The 26,538-nt window shown below is 33.9% G+C and overlaps 1 protein-coding gene across 3 annotated transcripts in view; it reads left to right on the top strand.

Annotated features, from left to right (window-relative positions):
* The window catches only part of LOC128985566 (polyadenylate-binding protein-interacting protein 2), a 38,964-nt gene extending 22,816 nt beyond the window's left edge, over positions 1-16,148 (top strand). For all 3 annotated transcript variants that reach the window (XM_054405174.1, XM_054405175.1, XM_054405173.1), the window contains exons 3-5: positions 124-275; positions 2,124-2,193; positions 12,033-16,148. In XM_054405174.1, the coding sequence (XP_054261149.1) occupies positions 124-275; positions 2,124-2,193; positions 12,033-12,113 (303 nt within the window). In that variant the 3' untranslated portion in view covers positions 12,114-16,148. The remainder of the gene's footprint in view (positions 1-123; positions 276-2,123; positions 2,194-12,032) is intronic.
* The last annotated feature ends 10,390 nt before the right edge of the window (positions 16,149-26,538 follow it).

The raw sequence follows: 26,538 nt of genomic DNA, 5'->3' as shown, positions 1-26,538 counted from the left end.
AAAATTAGAATAAAAATATTGCATTATTAACCCACAACAGACTATTAACTATTTATTAATTAGGTAGGACTAGTATAATAAACTAGGGAAAAAAGGTTTATTTAAAAGTTTTGTTTTTTGCAGATTCTACAGCAGTTGGAAGAAGAGGCTCTGATGGAACATTGTTTGGAGGTTATGATGGATCACGAACATCATTTGGACACCATGAGATTCTTATCCTCTCTAAGCTCTGATGACACCCATTCACCCTCATGGAGCGGGGATCAACAAGCTCAGTAAGTAGAAACACACGAGGCCAGAGTTTACTGGTTTTTAGGAGTTATACCAAAATTCTTGACAGTTATATATTATATAAATATTTTACCATTCATAAATTAAAGTTATTTAGTTTATATTGTGCTATTATTATTTTCCTATTGCTTACTGATTTATAAAAGGTGCTAAACACAGAAGAATACATTTACAGTAAAACTCCCATCTATCCGTATTAATTGGGACCGTACCCCATTCGAATGGTAAAAATATTGAATAATTGGATTTTTACTGAAATTTGGTGAATTTTACAGAAAAAGGCTGAGCTTGCCATAGCAAATCTCATCTGCAATGATATTACGATAGAAAAATTCATGTTTTTGCTGCAATTATGATTTTTACATACTTAAGCATTATGTCATTATTTGATAACTGTACATACAATGAACGGTATGGTGACCTTTATACACCATGATTTGAAGTATCGGTGACAGTAAGTATGCGTACGGTTCATCCGTAGAGGATGAAGATCGAGTAATGTTATTTAAAATGATAAGGTAAAATAGTTTTCAGTTTTTAATGGTGAGTCGAGGATTGGCTCAGTCGGTAGCGCCACGGACTTCCAGCCCAAGGAAGCGATGTTGTGGGTTCGGATCCTGGTGCCTATCACTACTTATCAGTACAGTTTATCCTTGTACTGTATCTCCTTTCCCCTTGCTATGCTGAATACGTTCCGCATGCAGGTCTCTAGCCTATGTGGACAAACAAATGCAAGGATAAAAGATACTGCCAACCTCTTTTATATATAAAAATAGTTCACACTATATAGGAAGGCGTGGTCTTAGGCTGGGTCTACACTATCCGTTTCACCGCATCCGTCAAAAACGGATGCGTTTTAACAGGAACACTGTTGCGCGTCCACTTTCATCCTTCACCAGTCATCCCGTTGGTAATCCCACGCGCCATTCTCGGTCGTGAAGTCAGAGAGTAGACATGGCTGTTCAGTTACATTTTCTTAATTTTTGTTATGCTGTAAATATGGTTTTAGAAGATAACAGTCATGCTGTCTAAGATAAAACTTGTGTGTGTAATGGAAGCAAGTGGTTTACTAAGAACAAATGACAGAAGTCATTGGATTCATCCTTTTTGTCGTGAACGTGATGCAGGTGAAAGTTTCCTTACGTTTTACAGGAAACACGAGGCAAAGTTTTTTTTGGATGCTATTGTATGTCAGTCCAGTCATTCAAGAGCTTCTTCAGATCACGAGGCCCCATATAACAAAAATGAACACACGAAACAATGAAACATTTCTAGTAGATTCTAATACAACCGCACAACGCAACAGGATAGTGTGCACGCACCCACAAGACTGAATGTGTTTTTTGTCTTTGTCCGGTTGTATCGCACGTCCTGCCACGCTGCAGCACCATCCCGTTGACAGTGCGTTGCGTTTTGACTGGACAATGTGTATGCACCAATTCAATACAATGTGTTGGCGTCTTCCTTCAAAAATGCTCCTGTTAAATGGGACCGTTGCAAACGGATAGTGTGGACCCGGCCTTAATAGGAACAGCTTTATTTTAAAGCCTCTTGGCACTAGAATCCCACAGTAAAACCAAATTCACTATCTCTTGGTGTTATGGCCAAGTGTAAAAATAAGATTAATTACATAGGTATACTTTATTTTACACTTTATAAATAGATTTTATAATTAAATCTCTGTAATGTTTGGTGCCTATTCTGTACTCTTATGTTGAAGAATAAAGTATTCTGATTCTGATTCTGACTTTCTGTTTTTAAGTAGACCCACAGCGTGCTGTTATTAAAGTTAAATTTAGGGACTGATGAAATGTTTTCTTTGTTTATTTTAGGAATGGATCTGAACTCTGCCGTCAGATGTCAAACTTGAGAGTTCAGGATAAAGATGAGTTAGCCAAGCAGGTAAATGGCCATGATATGTAATTTGTATGGATTCATAGTTTCCACAACATTAAAGTTTGTTTGCATCCTGTTTTAATTTGTTTTCATTTTTAAATATGTTTAACAAACGAAGACTTCAAAAACTAAACTACTAACTAAATTTCCATGAAAACAGTCTCCTTTTACTTAACATATACAGGGTGAGTTTCTACTGACCGTGTTAACTTCGCCAGTAGGTTCTACTCACTAAAAGGAACAAAAAAGTTCCTATAAACCCATGTCCGATTTTCAACCGTTTGGCTGTAATAGGGGATTTGTGTTTTTCTTATTTTATTACACTTTGCTCCACAATTTATGTAATAAAAATTTAACCAATTACTTTAGAGATTTATAGTTAAAATCATTGGAAAGAATATTAAATTTTCTATAAATCAAAGGTTTCATTCAACAATTATTCCATTACATAGTCCACGTTATATCCAAAATAAAGTAAAAATGTCATTAAATTAATTAATTACAATAATTTTCATGAGCCCACTTTGATACATAAACCTTCATCTATGCAATGTTGAAATGCATAAAAAACTTGGCTATTTAATAATCTTTCAAATGATATGCTATTAATACTATTATTGATATAAACCAGTGAGAAATTACTAATAAACTACAATAAAACACGGTCTACAGATTTTGTTTTGACACAGTTTTTACTGTTAATAATAATTACTGTATTCATCATGTTGGCATACTCTTGATCGGTAAAAGGCTTCATAGTTTAATAAATGTTGAAAAACTCTTAATTGACTTGGAAATATAAAGTTAAAACAGCAAATTACTCAACAAGGCATGTTTAAGCAGCTGAGCTATCTAGCTATAGATGACAAATCAATAAAAGCTGACTTAATCAAGCACAAGGTAAAACTAATTATACAGTGAATCTAACACACTACATCTTTGAAAATGTGAAAAACCTTGAGTTTATACATTTTATTAATTCAGATAATTTTAATAAATATTTAAAAGTTAAAACAATGTACAAATCTGATCAGATTGTTCAATAAAATACAACATGGAGTATACAGTAATTATTATCAACAGTAAAACTGTGCAAACACAAAATCTGTAAACCGTGTTTTATTGTAGTTTATTAGTAATTTCTCACTGGTTTATATCAATAATAGTATTAAATAGCATATCATTTGAAAGATTATTAAATGGCCAAGATTTTTATGCATTTCAACAATGATGCAGGTTTATATATCAAAATGGGCTCCTAAAAATTATTGTAACTAATTAATTTAATGCAATTTTTACTTTATTTTGGATATAACGTGGACTATGTAATGGTATAATTGTTGAATGAAACCTTTGATTTATAGAAAATTTAATATTCTTTCCAATGATTTTTACTTTTACTCTCTAAAGTAATTGGTTAAGTTTTTATTACATAAATTGTGGAGCAAAGTCTAATAAAATAAGAAAAACACAAAATCCCCTATTACAGCCAAACGGTTGAAAATCGGACATGGGTTTATAGGAACTTTTTTGTTCCTTTTAGTGAGTAGAACCTACTGGCGAAGTTAACACGCTAAGTAGAAACTCACCCTGTATGTTTGCAACAATTTTAATAATCATTCAGCCTAGACTCATTAATAGTTTACCTGCTACCCATGAGGATTTTAAATTCCAGGCTACAATCGACTTATAACTTGTAACAAAAATAAATCATTCTTTATACATTGAATATTAAACTAGTGGCTTGTAGGGACAAAAGTCTGTAAAAATATCAAATATAAAACAAATTAGTGTAATATTTAAACAAACTAAACAGGGTGTCTACCAACCGGAAAAACCTGTAATTGTTTCTAATTTTTGGCTGGCCACAAAATGTACAGGAATTTTGTCCTTTTAAAAATGCCAGTTATGTCCTTAAATGTTTAATGGGAAATAATTTTATCGATCGCTAGTTGGTTAGGAGCACATAAAAGGTTTATGAGATGTTTGTTTACATTTTCATAATTTATTACTAGGGTAATTATGCAATAAAAACCCCATTAGAAGTCTCAAACACATTAATATTTTATCGAGAATCAAGTGTCCCTTATATATTTGTATGTTCCTGTTAATTAACTGTGCATGCTATGTTATAGTATTTGAACCTTTTTTCCTTGGATCAACAGGCAGTATCTGCTTAAAATCTCCCCCAAACAATATTATTTTTCCGCCCTGTCTTTAACCATTACCAATGCCATGCACTATTCCTAAATACTCTCCTTCACAGTCACGGTCTTCCCCTAACATGATATGTTTCAACACTGCATTACCATTCTAACCTAAAAGCAGAACACTAAAATAAATAAAAACAAACAAAATATACAATGTTTACATCAGCTGGTATATTTAAAACAGCTTATTGAAACACTGTAGCAGTACTTCCATTATAAAATGATTGGATCTTTGACAGCCTGTGGGGCAGAAAAAGGGCAATTTTAACACTTTTGATATTTTTACCATCCTTTGGACCTTAACCTTTAAAATGAATCCTCAACAGCCATACCTTTTTCCTAGCTCGAGATATTTTGTGGGGTCTGATTCGCTTCCGGAATTAAATATATACCGGTATAGATTTTTGCACACCATTTTGTTAGTGGCTAATGTACAGGGTGTTTCAATAAGAATCATCCGATTTCATAGGTTTATAATTTGAAAACTAAGAACCATATGGACATAGGTACCATTTACAGATGCTCAATATGGCACCCTTTAGATGCACAGCATATGTGCTACTTGCAATAAAAATTTACGGTAGAAACAAGTTGTGAAAACAATTGAAAATTTGAAAATAAATTTTAACATGTTTAGCCTCTGGATCACGTATTTACAAATAAAAGGTTAAATACCTGTAGTACTGTCTGTGATCCGGGTTTAGGTCAGGGACCCAGCTTTCGAACCGAAAGGTTCATTTTCAAGCTGTCACCTGTTAAAACATACTCCAAACTTCCAACCAAATCCTCTTCATAACTGGGAAGAGTTGTTAAACACACGAACACGAAAACATTAAACATTAAATAAAATTGGCCAATTATAATACTGATAGGGTAGTGTGCGTGGTGTAGCCGGCAAAAGATGAGTGATGAATGGGCACGCATACGTGTCGATGTTGGAGCGTGATGTATCTCAGCATGACGCGCCGGTTCATGCCGGCCCAAAATTATCCTGCGCTCTCAATTAAATAAATACGAGGGCTATCCAGAAAGTAAAGGACGTTTCGTTATGACGCCGCTAGGGGCACGCCGATCTCGTACATTTTGGTGCGTGCGTACTCGGCAACTCAGCCGGCATTCAGCCGTGACAATTGGAGCATTCTCACACTGCCCGTTTTTTCACAATTTCAACTTAAAATGAGCGCTGCGAAAAAAAATCCCGCCAGTTAAGGGGTGTGGTCAGTGATGCGGTTTTTGTTTGAAAACACTTAAAACCGAAACTTCTCCTCAAGTTTCACGGACTTTGTGGTTTGAAATTGTGACACAAGAAAGCGAAAGGCCCTTTATCGGGAATCTGCGGTTTTTGCGAACCTTTTCATCAACTTTCGCGATCAGTTCCATCAGTCACAATGCTCGGGCGTCCGCCCTTCACTTCGACATTTTTCATGAGCGTCAGATCGGCCATTTTTAATCTGAATGCACCATTTTCTCAGAACTTTCAATCATTTAGCTTTTTTCCTTTAACTTCATACACTTGGCGATAAATGTCTATCGATTTTAAGTTCACTGCCAACACAAACCGTATCACTGACTGTACCTCTTAACTGGCGGTATTTTTAATCGCAGCACTCATCTTAAGTTGAAATTGTGAAAAAACGGGCAGCGCGAGAATGCTCAAATTGTCACGGCTGGATGCCGACTGAGTTGCCGAGTACACACGCACCAAAATGTACGAGATCGGCGCGCGCCTAGCGGCGTCATAACGAAACGTTCTTTACTTTCTGGATAGCCTGAGTATCATATCCAAGTCTGAAAAGTAAACGGAATCAGGGTACCGCTCTTATTTTAATAGTCGTACACTGAAAACATCCAAATTGAGGTAGCACTGGCACGGGAACTCTGCTAGAAAATCGAGACTGTAAAATGTTGTTATGTTGGTACCACTAAAAGAATCAACCAGCTCATTGTCTGTTGGCTTAATTGCAACCCCACAATCTCCTAGTTCCAAAGTACTATTCCTCTAGTACAAATGCGACAATTCTCTGCATTCTCACATTCAGTGCTACCTTCTGTTTTAGCTCTAGTTCAGTGCGAGCAACTATTGCCACCACTGCCGGTATTGACTTGACCGCAATAAGTATTTGTCTGCGTTCGTTTTTCGTGTAGCAAGCAATGGCGGAACTGTACTGTAGTGTAGACACTACACAGACAACGTACGATTTACACAATACGACTTCCAATCGACGCTCGACTGTGGATTGAATTGATGTTTAGTATTTAATATGATACTAGTGTACTTGTTGCTCGAATTCGAGCAATTGCATTACAGGCGACTCAAAGATTATGGAAATACTCACAATCTACACAACAGTTAGATATAATCAAAATATTTTGTAAATATCTTATCTTTTTTCAAAAAGCTGATCTTGTTTTTTTAGTATTTTCTACAAATTTTTCCCTCTCATAGTCGCGTTAGGTTGTCTATGATAACGATTATAAATGAAAAAAAAACATTATTTCTATTTCTTCTACTTGGTTGTGTTCTATGACTTTTTCTATGTTTCCATTGTTTGCAAATCGGTTATTTCAATGATTGCTCAAGAAATGTAGAACAGTTTTAATTCAGTTTTATTTTTAGCCTATATCAAATTGTCCAGGATTTCTCGCTCTTTTCTATTGTAATAATTACACCAACCCAAGTTTCGTCTACAGATGCAATATGCCAACGAATATCACCTAAGCACAATCTCCAAGAAGTGGGTAAAAAGGCAGAAACCAACCCATACAATAGATATAAGGTTACTCCAAAAGAAAAGAGTAACTGTGATAATAGGATTTTCCACTGATTTGGTAATAGAACATTATATTGCAAAACATAACACGATGCAGAAGAAAATCCATTTTAAAATCAGAAAAACCCATTGCAAATACTGTACTTCATTTTGACAAATAATTCATTAAATCACAATTTAAATATTAACAGCTGTTTCATTAAAAAGTAGTGTAGAATTATGCATATGGTCGTAATGTAAACGAATCTGGAGGCAACTTTAAAGGCTTCTGGGGCAGAGCCCCAAGGGAATTGACCTCGTTCCTCTTTTGATGGCTCATCTACAGACCAAGACCTTTCTTTAGAGACTCCTACCAATTTTATACGCCCAGCCGTTCTCTCAAATTAGCTGTGACAAAAACCCCGTTTTCCTCCATAAGAATAACATGGGATGGGAATTCAAAGGCCACTGGGGCAGAGCCCCAAGGGAATTCGCCATGTTTCTCTTTTGATGGCTCATCTACAGACCAAGACCTTTCTTTATACACCTCTACCGAGTTTCTACGCCCAGCCGTTCTCTCAAAATAGCTGTGACAAAGAAAAACAGTTTCAAATTAATATATAGATTAAAAGTTTATTAACAGATTATACTATCATTGACCATACTATTGATCAACGATTTTAAAATTAACAAGTGTACCTACAACAACCATAAATAACCAATAATTAATATTTGCCATCCAAATAAACTATACCGACCGTTCTATTTAGCTTAAAAGATGTAACCGATTAGTCGTCTGTTATTTTTGTCGTGTGTCAAAAGTAATTACACATCTTTTCATTGCAAAGAGTAGTCATTTATGGTTAGTGTAATATTTATTTTTAAATGCTTCCTATTTCATTCTTGCTTTTTTAATAATCATATAAAAAAGCCCATTTGTAATTATTTTTTGGACTCGGGATTCGATGATTTGAGAATACGCACTTACAATACTTACTTTTTGTAATTATTCTTTTCATATTGAGTAGCTATCTGTTGTAACTAATACTTATATTAAGTCGTCCATTAATGTAGGCTTTATTAAGTCGTCCATTAATGTAGGCTTGATGAAAAAGTTTGTGTTAACTTGTTGTTCTAAATATTCTTCCTTATGGTTGTTTTCCAGCACTGAGTGGAATGACGTCTCTCTCTCTCTCTCTTCTCCCCCTCGCACTCCCCCCCTCCCTTTCTGTCCTCTCAACCCCAAATTTGTTGTCTTCTCATTCTGCCCTACCCTCCCTCTCAACACTCAATGTCTCTGTCTTTATTTATCTACCTCTATCTCTTGTATCTTTCTTTGCTCTGCGCTGCGCCGACTGGCCGATTATTACATTCTATTCATGGAATGGGCCTTAAGGATTTTACGGTCGTGTGCTTTCCTGCATGTATAGATCCAAGCAATGTTAAATTTAATAATTGTTTCGTATTAATCGGACAAGAAACCTTACTTGTGTACTGGTTAGAAAAGGCATTAGTAGTATGGTGCAATTATAGACTTAAACCGGGACATCAAAAAACAAGTTTTAAACCAGCGCTAAATTGTTGAATACGGGTGTAGGCACTTGACCGAGGCTGTAATCCTCTTAATCACGGCCGGTTGACCTGTCAGTTCTAGGTTGGTGTCGAACGCTTCCGCATCATACGGTGCATAGCCGAACTGTTCGCGGCAAATTGTTAGCTCTATCACCGTCGCTGTCAAAACGTATCGTTTGTAGGTTAAATTTTAATTAAATTAAATTTAACTATCATAACCTAACCGAACTAACCAAACTTGCTGATAATAAGAAATCTAATGAAGGTTTACTAATAAAAAAAATTGATCTGTTCATAAAATAAAATTACAAATGCCTAAAATTCAATTTTTAATTTTTAAATTATAAAATTAAGCTATCATAACCTAACCAAACCAACCAAACTTGCTGATAATGAAAAAAATCGAGTAAAGGTTTCCTGATCGAAAACAGTTATGATCATAAAATTATAAATTCTAACAAAAGATGTACAGTTAAGAAGTAATCGCATTCTAAGCGAAATCTTTGACAAAAAGTTAACGCCTCCGGTGGGATTCAGAATTCTCGATTCCCCACCCCTCCTCCAGTGACCACTACCCTCAGGCCATAAATCAGGGGATCAACCCAAACAAAGATCTGGTCCGTTGTCCGTCTCCCGTTGAATACACTTCCCTCACTTGTAAAAAAAAGTTACACTGATTTGAGTGTCGGGTTTGGTGGGGAGGGGGTGGAATAGGAATTTTTTTACTTTTTCGCAAATAACTCAAAAACTGTGTTTTTCTCAAAATATAATGAATTACAAAAATAATCCACATTAAATTTCGAACAAAATAATACCATACAATACCTATCTTCTATGAACGGTTCAGGAGATATTGGGGGGTTAACATGATTTTTTCTTAAAATTCTAAATAAAGTAGTTTTTTAAATGGATGAAACCTATGGACACATACAAGTTTCTAGTAAGTGCCAAATTGTTCAATAGACCTCCCATAATATGTGTAAAAAAGTTACACTGATTTGAGTGTCGGATTTGAGAAGGAACCCTCCTTCTATAACAAAAATTCCCATTCCCCTCCCTTTTCTTTAAACCCTTAAAGAAAAAGGAGGGGAATGGGAATTTTTTTACTATTTTACAAATACCCCGAAGACGTTTTTATTGATAAATTATGAACTACAAAAATAATTTAAATAAAATTTTGAACAAGATGATACCATACAATACCTATCTACTATGAAGGGTTCAGGGGAAATTGAGAGGTAAATTGGATTTTTTCTGATGATTTCTCAAAAAAGATGTTTTTTTAAATGGAGGAAACCCACGGATACCCATAAAAAAAGTTTGTAATGAGGCCAAATGGTTGGGTACACCTCCCTTAACATGTTTAAAAATGTTACATTGATTTGCATGCTGGTTTTGGGTGAGAGGGGGTGAAAACGGGGTGGGGAATTTTATTTATAAGTAATTTTGTAAATTTTATTAAGTAACACTTTTTATTTTCCTTTTTTAACACAAATATAACGACAATTTAACTAAATATGACTTATCTACCTGAAAAGACAAACCTACTTAGATACATGAACACAGTGAACTTTCTACCTATTGTTTGAATTCTTAAGTGTGTTTTATCATTATTTAATTAGTTGTAAATATCCGTGTTACAATAATAATTTGTGTAACTAGTGGGCGAAGTGGCACTTTGCTGCACACAAGAGATGTTGATATATTGGAGATATTGAGGGGTAAATGTGATTTTTTCTTTAAATTCTATAAAAGTTGTTTTTAAATGTAGAAAAACCATGGACACCCATAAAAGTGTTTCGAAGTGATTTTGGAAAAAGGATAGAATAATTTCCTGGAGTTTGGCTCCAACCTAGCCACCTCCAGCAATATCTCCAATATGCCACTTCGCCCACTAGTTACACAAATTATTATTGTAACACGGATATTTACATAATATCTAATTAATGATAAAAACACACTTAAGAATTCAAATGGTAGAAAGTTCACTGTGTTCATGTATCTAAGTAGGTTTGTCTTTTCAGGTAGATAAGTCATATGTAGTTAAATTGTCGTTATATTTGTGTTAAAAAAGGAAAATAAAAAGTGTTACTTAACAAAACTTACAAAATTACTTATGAATAAAATTCCCCATCCCGTTTTCACCCTCTCCTACCCAAAACCGGCATGCAAATCAGTGTTAACATTTTTACACATGTTAAGGGAGGTTTACCCTGTTGTTGTTTTTTTATGGGTATCCGTGGGTTTCCTCCATTTAAAAAAATCCTCTTTTTTGAGAAATCATCAGAAAAAAATCCCATTTACCCCTCAATATCTCCTGAACCCTTCATAGTGGATAGGTATTGTATGGTATCATGGTGTTCGAAATTCAATGTAAATAATTTTTGTAATTCATTATATTTTGAGAAAAACGTTTTTGAGGTATTAGCGAAAAAGTAAAAAAAACCTATTTTCACCCACTTTCACCCCCTCCCCCTCAAACACGACACTCAAATCAGTGTAACTTTTTTTTACAAAGTGAAGAAAGTGTATTCAACAAGTTAGCGCTGGTTTGAAATTTTTTTTTATGTCCTTTTTTTAAGCTAATTGCACTGTACTATAGGCCTACATAATGTTTTTTTCATTATAACTAACATTGTTTGGAGTCTGTGAAATTTATAAAAGTAGACTGTGATAACCATGAAAACACCGTGAATTTTATTGAAGACAAATAGTGGGAACCCTGTCTATCTAGTCAACTAGTTATTGATTGATGTTTATAATCTTATCCACGAGGTTTCTCGGTTTCTCATTGCGAACTGTATTACAGATTTTGAATGGTAGCAAAGGATAACTTTAAGTATGTCATTCTGTGCGAGTTTATTACTTTTTTCAAACCTATACAACTGTAATTTTTTAAAGTTATATTTATAGCTTTGTAAGAATTATGCAATAAAAAGAATGAATTGTAGTGTTATTTAAGGAATTTTTGTGGACATTTCTTACCACCATTCTAGTAAAAACAGTTGTTTCAAGATTTGAAATATGATCCTGTCCCCAGGTGGGGAAGTATATATAACATAACGAGATTATTAGACAAACAAGAATTACTGGAGTGGCTTTTATTGAAGCAACCAAAATGTTTTGAATGCTTATTGCTTAGTCTACACTTAAGTGTTACATTCTCTGTAGCTTCAAGGCTGCTAAATATCTGTGATGGACTTAGATAAATACAAGACACTTAAACACATTCAGTGTGTATGGCATGTGGTTCTGATGTATTTTCAACCATTGAAGTGCCTATTAGTAAGCAAGATGCTGGCTTCTGTTTTAGAGCACTTTGAATCCAAACGCTGCTGAGTTTGTGCCCCAATCGAGGACTTCTAGCATCCCTCTGGTAGAAAAATCATCTTAAAACACACCTACAACGAGATCACATCATTCTCCTCTAGGCTGTGAAGAATTGTCGTTTGTGCAGTCTGCAACCCACCAATGAAATTTTTCTTTGTAATTTACTGAGTTTGCTTATGATTCACTGCCAATTTTCAACCCCAATCACTTGATCTGAGTGAGTCCGTCCTGTCCTTGTAGACTGCAAACCTCATATTCTTTACAAACCAAACCTTCCCTTTCCCTTAGATTCTATTCTATTTATTGATTTTCACCATATTTGTAGTACAAATAATATTGTCATTATTGCATAGCAAGAATACTCAGTTGTGTGGTGTATTAGTTTAAAAGGCAGGTCCCATTTCATGACAGGATATCACAGGTATGATCTATTCTGCCCAAACCCCCAGTCTCCACTATTTCGTTGTTTAAATCAAGAATGCATGTTTCTAAATAATAACTTGTGAGCTTAATCCTGCAAAATTTATTTATATTGTAAATATTTTATTGTTCCTAAAAGGAATTAGTTGTTTATAAAACTTTTCTTTCAGTATGCGGTTCATGATAAACATTTCATAATTAATATTATTCTTCTGGCGATTGAAATTTACTTGTTAGGGATAGGATAGGATATAAATATATTCAGCTACTTAAGTGTAAGCATGCAAGAGGATAGGTTAGAATGACATGATCATAGTCAGAATTGAAGTAAATATGTAGTACACCAAATAGATAAACGTGTAAAAAATAAATATCATTTTCAATGTTAAAATCATATATTTTAATGATCACTTCTAAACATACAAGGCAATTTTTTTAATCCTTAGAATGTTTTTACTGGCTGCATACTGGCCAGCATTAGAGTCACATAGAGGATTTATGTAAAAAATAATAATGTCAATATGAATATCATATGTGTAAGTAACCCATTTCAAACTTGTTTACCTTAAATAAAAATGTTTTCCTTATGTTTAAAAATGTTTTAACCATAGTTAGGTTCTTATACGAAAAACAAACGTCGGTCAAAGTAAGATAGAGCTTTAACGGACAGCGATTCCAAGGATTAAAAACCCTGACTGACAAAGTGAGCATCCTTGGGGGTTCCACTAATAGTTACCATGATAGATAATGTAAACGTTTTTATTTTATTTGTCTTAACATGACATGTGTTTACAGAGGGGTTAAATTTTTCTTTTTTACAAGATGTAAAAAACACAATGTGTTGTTGGGCAAACAATTTTTAAAAGGGTTACTTGTGAAGTTTTCTTTTAAAAATCTAACTTAGCCTTAAAAAAATATCATTTGCTTAAAATTAAAAATGGTAAAGAATGTATAAAGGACGGTTGTGTGAGACTGAAAGGTGCTTGGTTATTAAATTATGTAAATTTGATTCTTATTGTAAATAAACCATTTCATTAACTAAAAAAATGTTGTGTTTTAAGTCCATAGTGTATATTGTTTGTGTTTATCTACGGCATTGGGTGTAAGGAATGGGTCCAACCCTTGTCTTGTTAGACAGCATCATTAGTTTGAAAACCCAATGAATAATAGCGGGTCTGGTAACAATTATAGGCAAGCACTATAACCACCCGTCTCCTATCAAGTTGTAGTAAAAAAATGTATTAGCAATTGTAATGCAATCTGTTATTATTGTATTTAAAGCTGAGATTAAAACAAGCGTAAAAAAATTAGTAAATTTAAGCATTTGAAAATATTTTAATTAGTTTTTCATACCCAGCGTATTTTATCTTTAGATTTTTCTACAAATCTCAACACTGACGTTGTTGTATCAGATACTATCAGCGCATTATGATGCCACATTTGCAGCCAATGTTGTGACCCATACTGACATCAAATAGTAGGAATGTACGTTTAGTAATCCAAAAACATTCAATCTTACTATATGACACTTAGGTATGCAAGTGTCTGAAATAACTGTATGGAAATGTCCCTTAGCAAAAAAGGTAATTAAAAAATACAACCTACAGTAAAATTCTCTTTAATTTGAGTTTTTTTGGAGAAAACTTCAGACCTATGGATCCCAACAGTAATTTCATCATAATTAAGTGACAGATCAACATTCTTGATGGTTCTTGGGTTCCATTAAATGCAAGACCTTGTTACATAATCACAATTATCTGAAGAGTCCATTATGGAAATAGGAGTATTGGGTGTTGTAACAGATTAGATAATTTGTTTAAACAAACTTTTTTAAGTAATTGTTTAAGGGTTTTGTATTAGCATAGTGTATATTTGATTAAGTTATTAATTATTAAACATTTGGTCTTTTACTTATAATACATGTAAAGCTTTTAAGTAAAGGGTGATTTTTAAATTGAAGGTTATTAAAAGGATGGTAATAAGTTAGTACACGATAAAACGCCTAAACGGTTTCACAATAGTATATTACGTTACTAGTCCTGAAAATAAGTGTTTACCGGACGAGTGTGGTCGTTCCCGTGCGAGACGAAGTCGAGTACGGGATTACCATACGAGTCCGGTACACACATTTTGGACGAGTTACGTACGATAGTTTACAGCACACTACTACATCCGTACAAATCCTTATATATTTCCACCAATTAAATTACTAAAAATCACTAGTCATAACCTCTCTAGAGAGGTTATGTTTTTGTTTATAGCCACTCACTGCCACCTAAATACAGTCAGGTGATTGGTGTCCGGTAAAACCTCATTTGAATAAGCTGGCGGCAAACAGCTGTTTTCTGGACTAAATCCTTGCGTGGGAAGTTTTTCAAAATAATGTAGTGTGGCGTAAAATACTATTTGTAATCCTTGTGTGTTGCCTTTCAAAGGTTATCACTATAAAATATGGTTAGAAATGCTAATTTTCTTTTATTTCAACTATCAGTTGAACAAAACCTACAGCTGTGAAGTAAATGATATTTGTAGACATTCTGTACAAAAGAGCAAAAAGTTTATTAGCCAACTAACACGCAAACTTAACTCAATTTTGTTCATAAATCTCTGTTCCATAAATGGCAAGATAACAACTTTTTAACATTTAAAAATGGGGAACTTTTTGTGTGAATGTCCTTAAAAATACCGACATTAAGAGTTTTGTCAATCAAGATGTAGGTGAACAACAACAAAAACAGCTATGGATAAAAGGATAGGATATTACTATTGTGATTGTGTTTAAACTTTTATACTTATTTTTATCTTTGAGGAAATGAAAGTCTAGTCTCTTAATTTCAGTACCGTATGGATTTTACAAATGGTTGTGAGAATATTTGTTATTTTTTGTTTTATTCCCTATTAACAATATCTTAAAATTATATTTTTATGAATTATTTTAAGGATTATAAGAGTAATATACTGTACCTACTAAAAAATCTTGGTGAAGGTTTTCATTCTACCCATCTGTTTTTATTTCTTTACAAGGACAATAAAGCTGTAATTTTTATTTTTTTATTTTAACTTTATTAGTGTTAGAAAAAAAACCATTGTGAACATGTAATATTCCCACACTGTTTTACTGTTGTGTATCAGCCACTCTTGTTAAAAATGTATAAATCAGTTATATGTGTATAAGAAAATCCCCTCCCTAGAAAACTTACTACTTGTTAACCCAAAGCAGGCCCATACAAATTGGGCTAAGTATAAAATAAATGGTGATGTTAAAATTTAAACACAGTTATTTGAAAAAATCTAACATTTTAAAAAGAAAATGCTTCTCCTCTATACAAGCTTAAAGTTATTTTGTTTGCTTCTCTTTTTTGTATCTAAATAGGCATCACACTCGGGTGAAATTGGTTTTGAATGTATTTACTTGTATTCACTGTTTTGATCGTTAATTTTAAATGTATAATTGGGAACAAACAATGTGTATTGTCATTAAAGAGTTTTGAGTGTGAAGTACAAATCCCCCTTTGGATGTCATCTTTCTGTAGGATTGTCAATCACCCTAATCATTTTAGAGAGTAGTCATAGAACAGCTTTGTTATTTGTCTATTCTTTTTGTTGTTATAGTTAAAATTACTTGCAATATGGAGCATAAGGTATATCATATTTTGTGAATAAAATACTTTTAAAACTGTTTTGTTTCTGTGTGTTAAATACCTGTTTACTCTAACAGGAAAATAGTAAATTATGAATTAAAACTATTAGACTTTCAGAAGGGAAGTAGAAACACTTGTAAGAAGGTGTAATAAAGGTTTTTTTTAAATAAGGGGATGCTTCAAGGTGCCACCAAAAATAAGATGTTGAGGTGGCATGGTTGTTGGGTTGGCATCTTAAATCGCATGGCAACCCACCAATTCGGATCAATGTGTGGCAACATGTTTCAGTCCAAAGGACATACAGTAGAGTCCCGTTAGTCCAAAATGGTTGGGACCAAACCCATTTCGGATTAAATTTTTTTTTGAAAATTTTAAAAATATTTTTTTTAATTTTGTTGTCTTAGGACGCTAGGCACGAGCCCGGGATTGTTTTTTACATATTACTTTAGGCTAGACTTAGGGGCTGCAGCATTATCACTTAAATAAAATCCATTTGTGATTTGGCGGGATTGGAACCTAAGACAAAAATGAAAAATGTTAATTTAAAAAAAAAGACAAAATATTTACTAAAAATATTCTATCTCGCCCGGCCGTTACAGAATACTTTGACCAGGTACTGTGTAAAAAGTTAAATAAAAAAAATTTTTGGTTCCAGATTAAGCGGACTTTTTGGATTACCGAAGTTCGGATTATCGGGACTCCACTGTATTTGATTTGTTAGTTGGTGTATAAAAACAGTAAATAATTGGCTTTCTTGTTAAGTTGTTGTTTTAAGCAATCGCCCATAAATGCTATAAATACCCCAACTGAGCTATTTCATTAGACCTATATGCAGTCTAAGAGTTAATTTCTTAAGGGGTTTGAAGCTGTAATAATGTTGCTTGCACTGTATGACGCCTCTTTAAGGTGTACAATCTCCTAGTCTCTCTTGCATTACTTTTGGTTGGATTTATCAATCTCGTCAATTGACTTTCCTCTTAAGTCACACCAATGACTATTGGATACAGAAGTTGTATCAATAGTCAAAGGTCATACTATAGGCGTATAGGCAATCTAAAGAAAGTTTTGTTTGTGTGCGAGTTAACTTGTGCTCTACAATCTGTACTACATATGTTGAAAACTTATGGAGTTGGATGGTGATAGAACACGCTTGGTGGCTTTATCTCAAGGCCATGATATACGAGTGCAGGTGCACATTTGTAGCGGGAAACAGAGTGCTAAATTTCCAGGTTATATGTGATGCTACGGACTACAGAACGAAGCATTGCTCGCGCTTACCCCTCTTATACACAGCGCTGACCGTGCTTTGTCATTTCATTCACTTATTTCAACAATGAAGACCATCCAGGATTAATTCGTCCAGTACGTTTGGACGTCCACGACGGTCTTCGCTCAGAGAGTGATTTTCTCAGAAGTCCATGACCTAGCGCATGCACAGTGAACACTTCAAAACCAAGTGCTCCACTCCCTCGTCATCTATATATACTTAATCTAATATACAGTATTTACAATAACAATTTATGTACTGTGTGTCTGTGTAATTATGAATACAAGAGGTCGTCCAGTGGTTGAAACTTGAGCAAAAATATTTAATGTACAGACTTCTTGATTTTCATCCCACACTGTAAATAAAAATAAAACATTTGATTGGAGTTTCTTCCATTTGTTTTTATTTTCTGTTTATATTTCGTTGTTATTTCGTCACCAACATGGCAACCCATAAGATCCATGTCAATTTTTTCAAAATTTTAAATTCATTTTCTGTGCTTATTTTTGAGCCTATTTTAATTTATAAAGGGATTCTGCACATCTGCAGGTAAATATCTTTCCAACAGTATGCGTAGATTTTCCCTGCGATGCACAGGAGCTGAGAAAAAAGGTTTTAAAGAAACATCCTTGCCTATTAATATATAGATAGATACCATGAATAGTAGAAAAGAACCGGTATGGATCATAAACATAAACAAATGACATTTTTGGCCCAAAAGTAAACAAAACCGTATGTTAATTAATGCTATAAGTATAGGGGTTTTGTTTACTTTTGGGCCAAAAACGTCATTTGTTTATGTTTATGATCCATACCGGTATTTTTCTAGTATTCGTGGAATATTCTGTGTTGTATTATCATGTCATACTGTACGCCCAATCTTATTTGCGTCCTCTGTCTTACTACTTCTCTGTGTCTACAGTCAATAATTAATTAGACTAGAGAAAACTTTAAATAAACTATCATAATCTTTCTTACCAAATAGCCTCTCTTTGCTAGTGATTGCCTCTCTAGTTAGGGTAGTTTTTTCTGATATCAACACAATTCATTGACATAACTTCTTCAAACTGATTTGGAGTTAATCTAAAATATGTTTTATTAAATCTATCTTCATCCAGCTCCAGATCATGCATCAAGTGATTGTATTCTCCAAAATTAAATTATTACCGTAGTACTCATGTTAAGACCTGAACCCGGGACCAATTTAATTTTTCATTTTGAGGTCCCTAGAGGCCAAAAACACCATCTGTTCAAATTCATATATATATATGTGTCCGTTAGCGCGATAACTCAAGCAAAAATGATCCGATTTCGATGAAATTTGGTACAAATAAACCTACGTTTATTTGAACAAGTTTGCGATCCAGCATAATCGGACCATGGGAACGGGGGTTATGGAGGATTTTATGGGGTTTTCCCATTTTTTTAACCCTAAAAACAGAAAATTTTGCAATTTATTTCTAAACCGTTTTGTAGAGCTTAAAAAATAAATAATTTAGTATATTGAAGTGCTGTTGTATGCCTAACGGTCACGGAGAAAATTCAAAAATAGTGTAATTTAAAATTCCCATGTTATTCTTATGGAGAAAATTACAACAGTAGTTACAAATTACAGTTTGTAGTTTACTTGTGTATGGGTATATATTGATAAAATTTGGCAAATTTATTTATTTCATCCTATACTAATGACGTATGGTCAAAAACACTTTTTACCTTTCCCGTAGCAGCAAACCTAAGCGTTTGTTAAATCTAATGCTATTTAAATTGGGAATAAATATTTCTTATTTATGGAGATATTTTAGTAAAAATGTAATCAGACAAGTGGAAATTCGCTTAGTCAGCAGGTTGCTGCAGCGGGGGTATTTTATTAATGGGATGAATCGTTCATTTTCGTTAACAAGCACACTAGGTCGCTATCACTGAATTCGTCAATCCATGGAACGGAAACCACGGCTCACATCAAGGAACTTGTGGAGGAGACATAATTGCATAGGTTGAAGTTTCAGGGTGGTGTGCAAGGACCGCGTGAAAAGGCCTTTACGTTCCTCCACAACTGCTGGGCTCCACAAAAGAGTGTAGGCCTAATATAAACCTACTTTTTAAGGTTTATGGTATTTAAAAACTTATAAACAAAAACGGTTTAGTTTCATACATCTTTATTATGAATTTTATAAGTTTTTAGCCCTTAGCCTTTGAAATAAAAAAACAACTGGAAGCTAAGCATAGTTATTGTAATACAATTATAAGAATGGAATATCCTTTAACAAATACAAGTCAGTGCAAAACAATTCAAAAATGGTATACATCAATACTAAAGTACTAAAGATCAATACTAAAGACTTGATTTTGAAGGAATTGTTAAAACATGACACGTCCTATTTACCATCACAAAATCAATTTTTGGTCATTTATATATTTGACTAGTAAGATACAGATCTGGTCTACTTGTACAAAATATGATAAAACTGTAATTTACATGGTCCACTTCTAACCCTAGAAGTGCCTTATAACAGATAGTATAGTCACAATTTCAGTTAAAACAATGAATTTGCCTAATACTCTTGATACCACTAGACCATAATGCACAAGGTTATACTTTGGTTAATTGTGATAGTCAAAAATTTTGTATCTTTTTGTGGAATTTTTCTCATAACAGTCGGAGTGGAAATTACTTTAAAAAACTTATTGTTCAATATATAATAGAACAGATTGTAAAGTAATTAAATAAATAAATAAAAAAAAAATAAAAAAATGTTTTACGCCACACTACATTATTTTGACAAACTTCCCACGCAAGGATTTAATCCAGAAAACAGCTGTTTGCCGCCAGCTTATTCAAATGGGGTTTCATTGCGTACTACTGTACTGTAATGGGTTTTACCGGACACCAATCAGCTGATTATACTGTATTTAGGAGGCAATGAATCGTTTTAAACAAAAACATAACCTCTCTTAGAGGTTATGACTAGTGATTTTTAGTCCTTTAGTTGGTGGAAATATATAAGGATTTGTACGGATTTAGTAGTATGGCGTAAAATATCGTACGTCACTCGTCCAAAATGTGATTACCGGAATCGTATGGTAATCCAGTACTCAACTTCGTCTCGCACGGGAACGACCACACTCGTCCGGCAAACACCTATTTTCAGGACTAGTAACGTAATATACTATTACGCCACACTACACTGTTTTAACGAATTTCCCACGTATGGATTTAGTCCAGAAAACAGCTGTTTGCCGCCAGCTTAATCAAATGGGGGTTTCATTACGTACTACTGTACTGTAATGAGTTTTTACTGGACACCAACCAGCTGATTCTATTATATTTGGCAATGAGTGCTTATTTACAAAAAAATAACAGCTAGTTATGAGTAGTTATTGTTAGTCCTTAAGTCGGTGGGAATACATAAGGATTTGTTATTATTAAGTTAGCTTGAGTAGTATGGCGTAAAATATCGTACGTCACTCGTCCAAAATGTGTTTACCGGACTTGTATGGTAATCTCACGACCACACTCGTCTGGTAAACACCTATTTTCAGGACTAGTAACGTAATATACTATTAAGTAATTTCTGACAGAATGTATCATTTAAAGAAGATAAAAGAAGAAAGATAAAGAAGATTTAAGAAATTTATCATTTAAGGATTTTTTACGATACTGGATTAGTTTTATTCTTTATTCTTATTCTTGGTTTTATTCTTTTTTTTATCTAACCTTGCTATGTCCGGTTTATGTCAATACTACTGCAGTTATGAACTAAATTTGGTAAGTGAAAAAGCTCACTATACAACATTTCTAGGGTTACAAGTTTGGAAAATCAATATCATTACATTTGTGTGTTAATCTGAACATTTTATATGACTTTCCTTTTTGTTAAGATACTAGAGTAAGCTTCCTACTTGCTCATGCACCACAGATGAATTTGCTGCCTAAGTTTGGCAGTGAAAGTGTTTTATAAACTTAACAACACAAAAAATCACTGTAACTGTAACAGAATGAGATAATTTCAAGAGTAGTGTACTAAACCTAATGCTAGTATAGTCATTTAGAGACGGTTTGGGAGCTCGAGCCCACGCTCAGTGTTAGGCGCACCTAACCTTAGTATGCTAAATACCGGGCTTGGAAGCATGCGCCTAAGTAGAAATGGTTGTAGAGCAAGGTATAATCAGGCCTAAGTTGTAGTGTGGATAGATGATCTGAGAATCGCGGTAAATTTAGGTTTCGGGGTTGGCAACAGCCACTGCAGAACACGTGACTGTCGACAAAAACAAGAGGGCCCTTAGGGGAGGGGGAGGGGGGATTTAGAAGCCCTGACAACTTCTTCCACTTGTTTTTAGTTTTCTGTCTACTTTTGGTGTAGGTGGACCGAGACAATAAGGTTGTGAGTTTTGGCATTTATGTAGAATTTTTAAAATTTTCAGATTATTCTTTTTTTTAGTTTATTTTGTTCATTAAAAAGTGTGTATGATTACTTTGATTAAGTGGTAAAACAATGGTGCGTAAGTGTTTTATTGTGTGACATTGACCATGGCTGATACCAAGAAGACCCCGATGTCCCGCATCCCAAATTTTAGGAAACAAGAACTTGATTTTGTGAAAGCATTGGTTTTTAATCGACTAATCATTGAATAGAAATTACACGATCAAAAAACTGAATCTTTTTAAAAAAAACTGCATGGCAGAAAATCGCAACAGAATACAATGCGCTTTTTTTTCATTAGCATACTATCCCCCAGCTAAAAACTGCTTGGAAAAGAATCAAAAGCACAAATACAGGGTGGCCGAAAAGTCCCTTTACACTAAAGATAAATTCAATTAGTGTTCTAGGGCTGATGCGGTGGTGGGGGAATATTTGCTGATCAGTCGTGTTTATGACAGTGTACTACGTACTGCAACGTAATATTGTGTAAAGGGACTTTTCGGCCACCCTGTAAATCACAGAAAGCTGCCGAACGTCGTAGCTAATTTAAAACAGGGGAGGATCGCCATCGCCAAATGCAGAGGAAGATATGGGGATGGAGGAAATGTTGGCAGATCAAACTCCTCTAGAAAACATACCAGATTATGATCTAGTATAAAGGATTTTTGAGATAAGAATATGCCTATATGTTAATCGGGAATATGAGCTATCATCATGCCAAATTTCAGCCCAATCAGTCCTGTAGTTAAAGCGTGATTGACCTTCAAACAAACACACAAACTTTCACATTTATAATATTAGTAAGATATATATTTCTTAATCCCGAAACAGATCTCCCAAACTCACCGAGATTATCTCCCAAACCAGATTTAATTAGGCGCATGATTATCCCTGCTCAACTTAGGCGTGCACTTAACTAATTACAGGCTCCCAAACCAGTTTTCTAGGCGGCAGCCTAAATACTGGCAATATCTGGTTCTTAGGTGGGAACTAGCGCTAATACCAAGCTCCCAAACTGACTCGCAAATAATATTGTAAAAAGGTTAAAATACCTGTAACTGCCTCGTGATTCCTCTGTTCCTGTACTGGACTACGCGCGTTTCGATGTATTCACATCATCATCAGGTCACAAACTTGAAGAACTTAAACCATTCTTGAATTGGTCGCGTCAAAGTTTACAAAAAAATACACAAAACATTTAAACATTTAAAAAACAGTCGTGATAAAGGCGGCCAGGGGATTTAAAAAATCACGACTGTTTTTTAAATGTTTAAATGTTTTGTGTATTTTTTTGTAAACTTTGACGCAACCAATTCAAGAATGGTTTAAGTTCTTCAAGTTTGTGACCTGATGATGATGTGAATACATCGAAACGCGCGTAGTCCAGTACAGGAACAGAGGAATCACGAGGCAGTTACAGGTATTTTAACCTTTTTACAATATTATTGTCAACGTGATTCGGAATAAACAACACAACATGAAGTGACTCGCAAATATTATTTATACTAAAATAATATTAAAACTGTTACAACTACTTAGTATTGTAAGCCATTTTAGTACATTAGTTCTTTCATGTTGTGGAAATGCAAATAAGACACTTTTAATATAATTGGACCCAAAAGTGTGCACTCTAGACATGTGAAGACAATGACTGGTATTTCTAAATACAAACGTGGCCTTTCTCTCAACTACTTCAACATAAATACTTGAGACATGTAGGGGTAGTGAACACAAGCTTTATAATTAATTCTCTTATGAAAATACATGAGTACAAATATAACAACAATCAATACAAATATACAGTGCCATTCTAACAATTATACTCTGTTGAATTATCTACACTATAAGTATTTATCAAAAGATACGAACAATCAACTTGGTAGTACACAAATATTTTTACAAAAATATGTGACTCTGAAGTGTTTACTTCAGGCACTTAAAACCCAGTGTAAATGACAACATGTTAACATGTTCTTACAACTAAGCCTCATGATTAATTTCTAAATCTTTTAAAGAAAATACATACAAATATTTTTTAAATAAATATATGTATCACTGATGTTTTATTTGGCATTTCCCTGGTACATTAATTCAATTCAACTTCTGTAACTGTAGGATTTATATACGGTACTTTAGGAAGAATAATCCACTCTACACAAACTCAAGTAATGTTTTAAAAAACTTGGGAATAGCATGATTTTTTTAGGTGAAATAATGTAAATAAAAATAATAATACTGTTGTTAGACTAAACAACTAAACTAATCAGCTAAGAATGCATTATAAAATAAATAATCAATACAACGTTGTTGAGCTTTTGTTTATTAAAGGTTAACTTTACCAAAATTTCAAATGCTTAACATAAAAGCGAGATAAACACGTTTGCTGCGGTTGCGTGATGGCTGGCCGCTGCCAGGAGCGGGAGCAGCCAATGCACTACGTGAATGAGTGTGCAAAAATTTTAAAATTTAGTTTTATCCAATGGGAGAGGCATATTACAGCATGTACTGTGTTTCAGTCGTCATGGATGTAGTTTTACAAGAACCCAACAGATAGCAGCACTAACCAAAACTGTTAGCAGGCCCTCAGTATTGCCAAATGTAGGGAAAAGCATGGACGAAAACCTCGGATACACCATAACAAATATTGCAGAAAAGGAGTCTAGCAGAATTTTGAGGTTAGTTTCCTTCCACAGTCCACTATTTTTTATACTATAGTCAGTTGAAACAATTTCCAGTAACAGTATGAAAAATATGTCTTAGTTTTAATCTAAATAATTTATGACTAGGAAAAAACATAACTAAATTTTTTTTTTAAATTGCTATACTTAAGACCTATTATTCCAATCAAACACACATACAGTGATTTATAGAGTCAACAACAGTTTTAAAATATATACATAACAATAATCATGTATCGGCTAAGGGTTGTGTTAAAATTAAACCCCAGTTTACAAGTTAAATGAAATTTGAGATCATAAAGAAAATCTTACAGAAATGACAAACATTCCAACCAATTTTCAGGGTTTTAGCAAGTTATGCATTAAATTAATACAAAACAAGGTTGTAGTAAACTAAAACAAATTATAGAATTAATATGTTCATAACATCTATTAAGTTAAACTACTTTAAGTGAGTTACAAAACATGTATAGATCTCTTGCCTTCGTTAAAAAAACAATACTAAATACAGCAGAGCATCGATAATACGAAACAATGGGGGCAGAGGGGTGTTCAGATAATAAATTTTTCTTATGATAATACATCAACGTAAAGAGGCCGTGTTTCTTTGTTAAGCGTAACTAGAATCCCTCAATATTGGCACAAAGTGTTTGAGCTACAAACAACATTTACGATTATTGTAGAAGTTTCAATTTACTGTAATGCTACTGTGATCGGCAGCACAGGTAAAGATATCGCCGAGATCTTCGGCATGTCTGCCTGTATCACAATGATCGTTTTTAGTTACAGTACAAAGATCAATAAAGTGTAGCACACTCAGCATTGCATGATATAAGCTTAACATTGAGCATAGTAGGCCTAAACTATGCCAGTATGCTGCACAGGCTTCTGTCCTCACTGTCCAGCACAGACGCAAACTTAGCACTGTTCTTTTAACCTTCCATCGGGCGCATCACGGAAGTTTCCAGGTCACTACTATTTCCATTATATAAACCATAGTATGTGTTCGGAAGGGCTGTGGCCTGATTTACCTCACGAACCTCTTTGGCGGAATCGGTTTTGTATACTCTTACCCCTTTCCCAGTTGTCAGTCGACCTTGGGGAGTGGTTTGCGTCACTACTGGATGTAGCTTCCATGAGCGCCCTTGTGTTTGTGTTTTACCTTATTTAGCGGTATTATAAAATGGATGAAGAAGAACTAATTGCGAGATTGTTGGCTAGTGTTGAAAGGGAGGACGAGAAACAAAATTTAGTAGTAGAAAGAACTAATGGTCCGTGAGTTCGAAAACCTTTAAGAGCTTTGATAAAATGTGTAATCCTTCTAACAAATGATTTTTTGCATTAGACAATATAGGTGTTTTATTTCAAACACCATTGCAATTTTTTCTAAAGAGCTTTGACAAAGTATGTTGTCCTTATGAAATAATTATCTTTTTTCATAATACCATAGGTGTTTTTATGTCATACACTGATGCAATTTTTGTCCAAGAGCTTTGATTGAACGAGTAGTCCTTGTACAAAGTTATTATTTTTATTAGACCATGTACGTGTTTTTATGTCATACAATATTAAAATTTATTTTATAATATACGATAGTACTGTATAAGTACAAAAAGTAAATCTTTTTTATCCACAACACTTACGTGTTTTTATTTTTTATTATAACATTTTCTATTTGATACCTATACAACTTAAGCAATAGTGTAATAACTCATAAAAAATGTTTTTATTACAGTTTTATTGTTATTAAAATGTTTTTTACTCATTATTGTATAGTTTATGTACTCCCGGAGGTAACTTCCGTGAGCGCCCTTTGGTGTTTGAAAATCAATGCGCCCGTCGGAAGGTTAAATATCAGAAATCGTTGCACAGTTTTTAGCCGATCTAATATTTTAAGTTTGTCAGATATACTAACAACACAATTCTTTTTACCTGACATTGCTATAGCCTACTGTAAATCAAAAAGCAAACAAAATAATGCCATGTCCTTGAAAAATCAATGACTAATGTCATTAACACAAAGTGAGATTATATGTATACATGTAGGGCCTATGTAACAGCA

Source organism: Macrosteles quadrilineatus, unplaced genomic scaffold, assembly GCF_028750875.1.
Source record: "Macrosteles quadrilineatus isolate MER2022 unplaced genomic scaffold, UCM_ALF_1.0 Scaffold_2__2_contigs__length_208266976, whole genome shotgun sequence".
NCBI lineage: Eukaryota > Metazoa > Arthropoda > Insecta > Hemiptera > Cicadellidae > Macrosteles > Macrosteles quadrilineatus.
The sequence above is the reverse complement of the archived record's forward strand: the minus strand, read 5'-3'. Positions and strand labels throughout refer to the sequence as shown.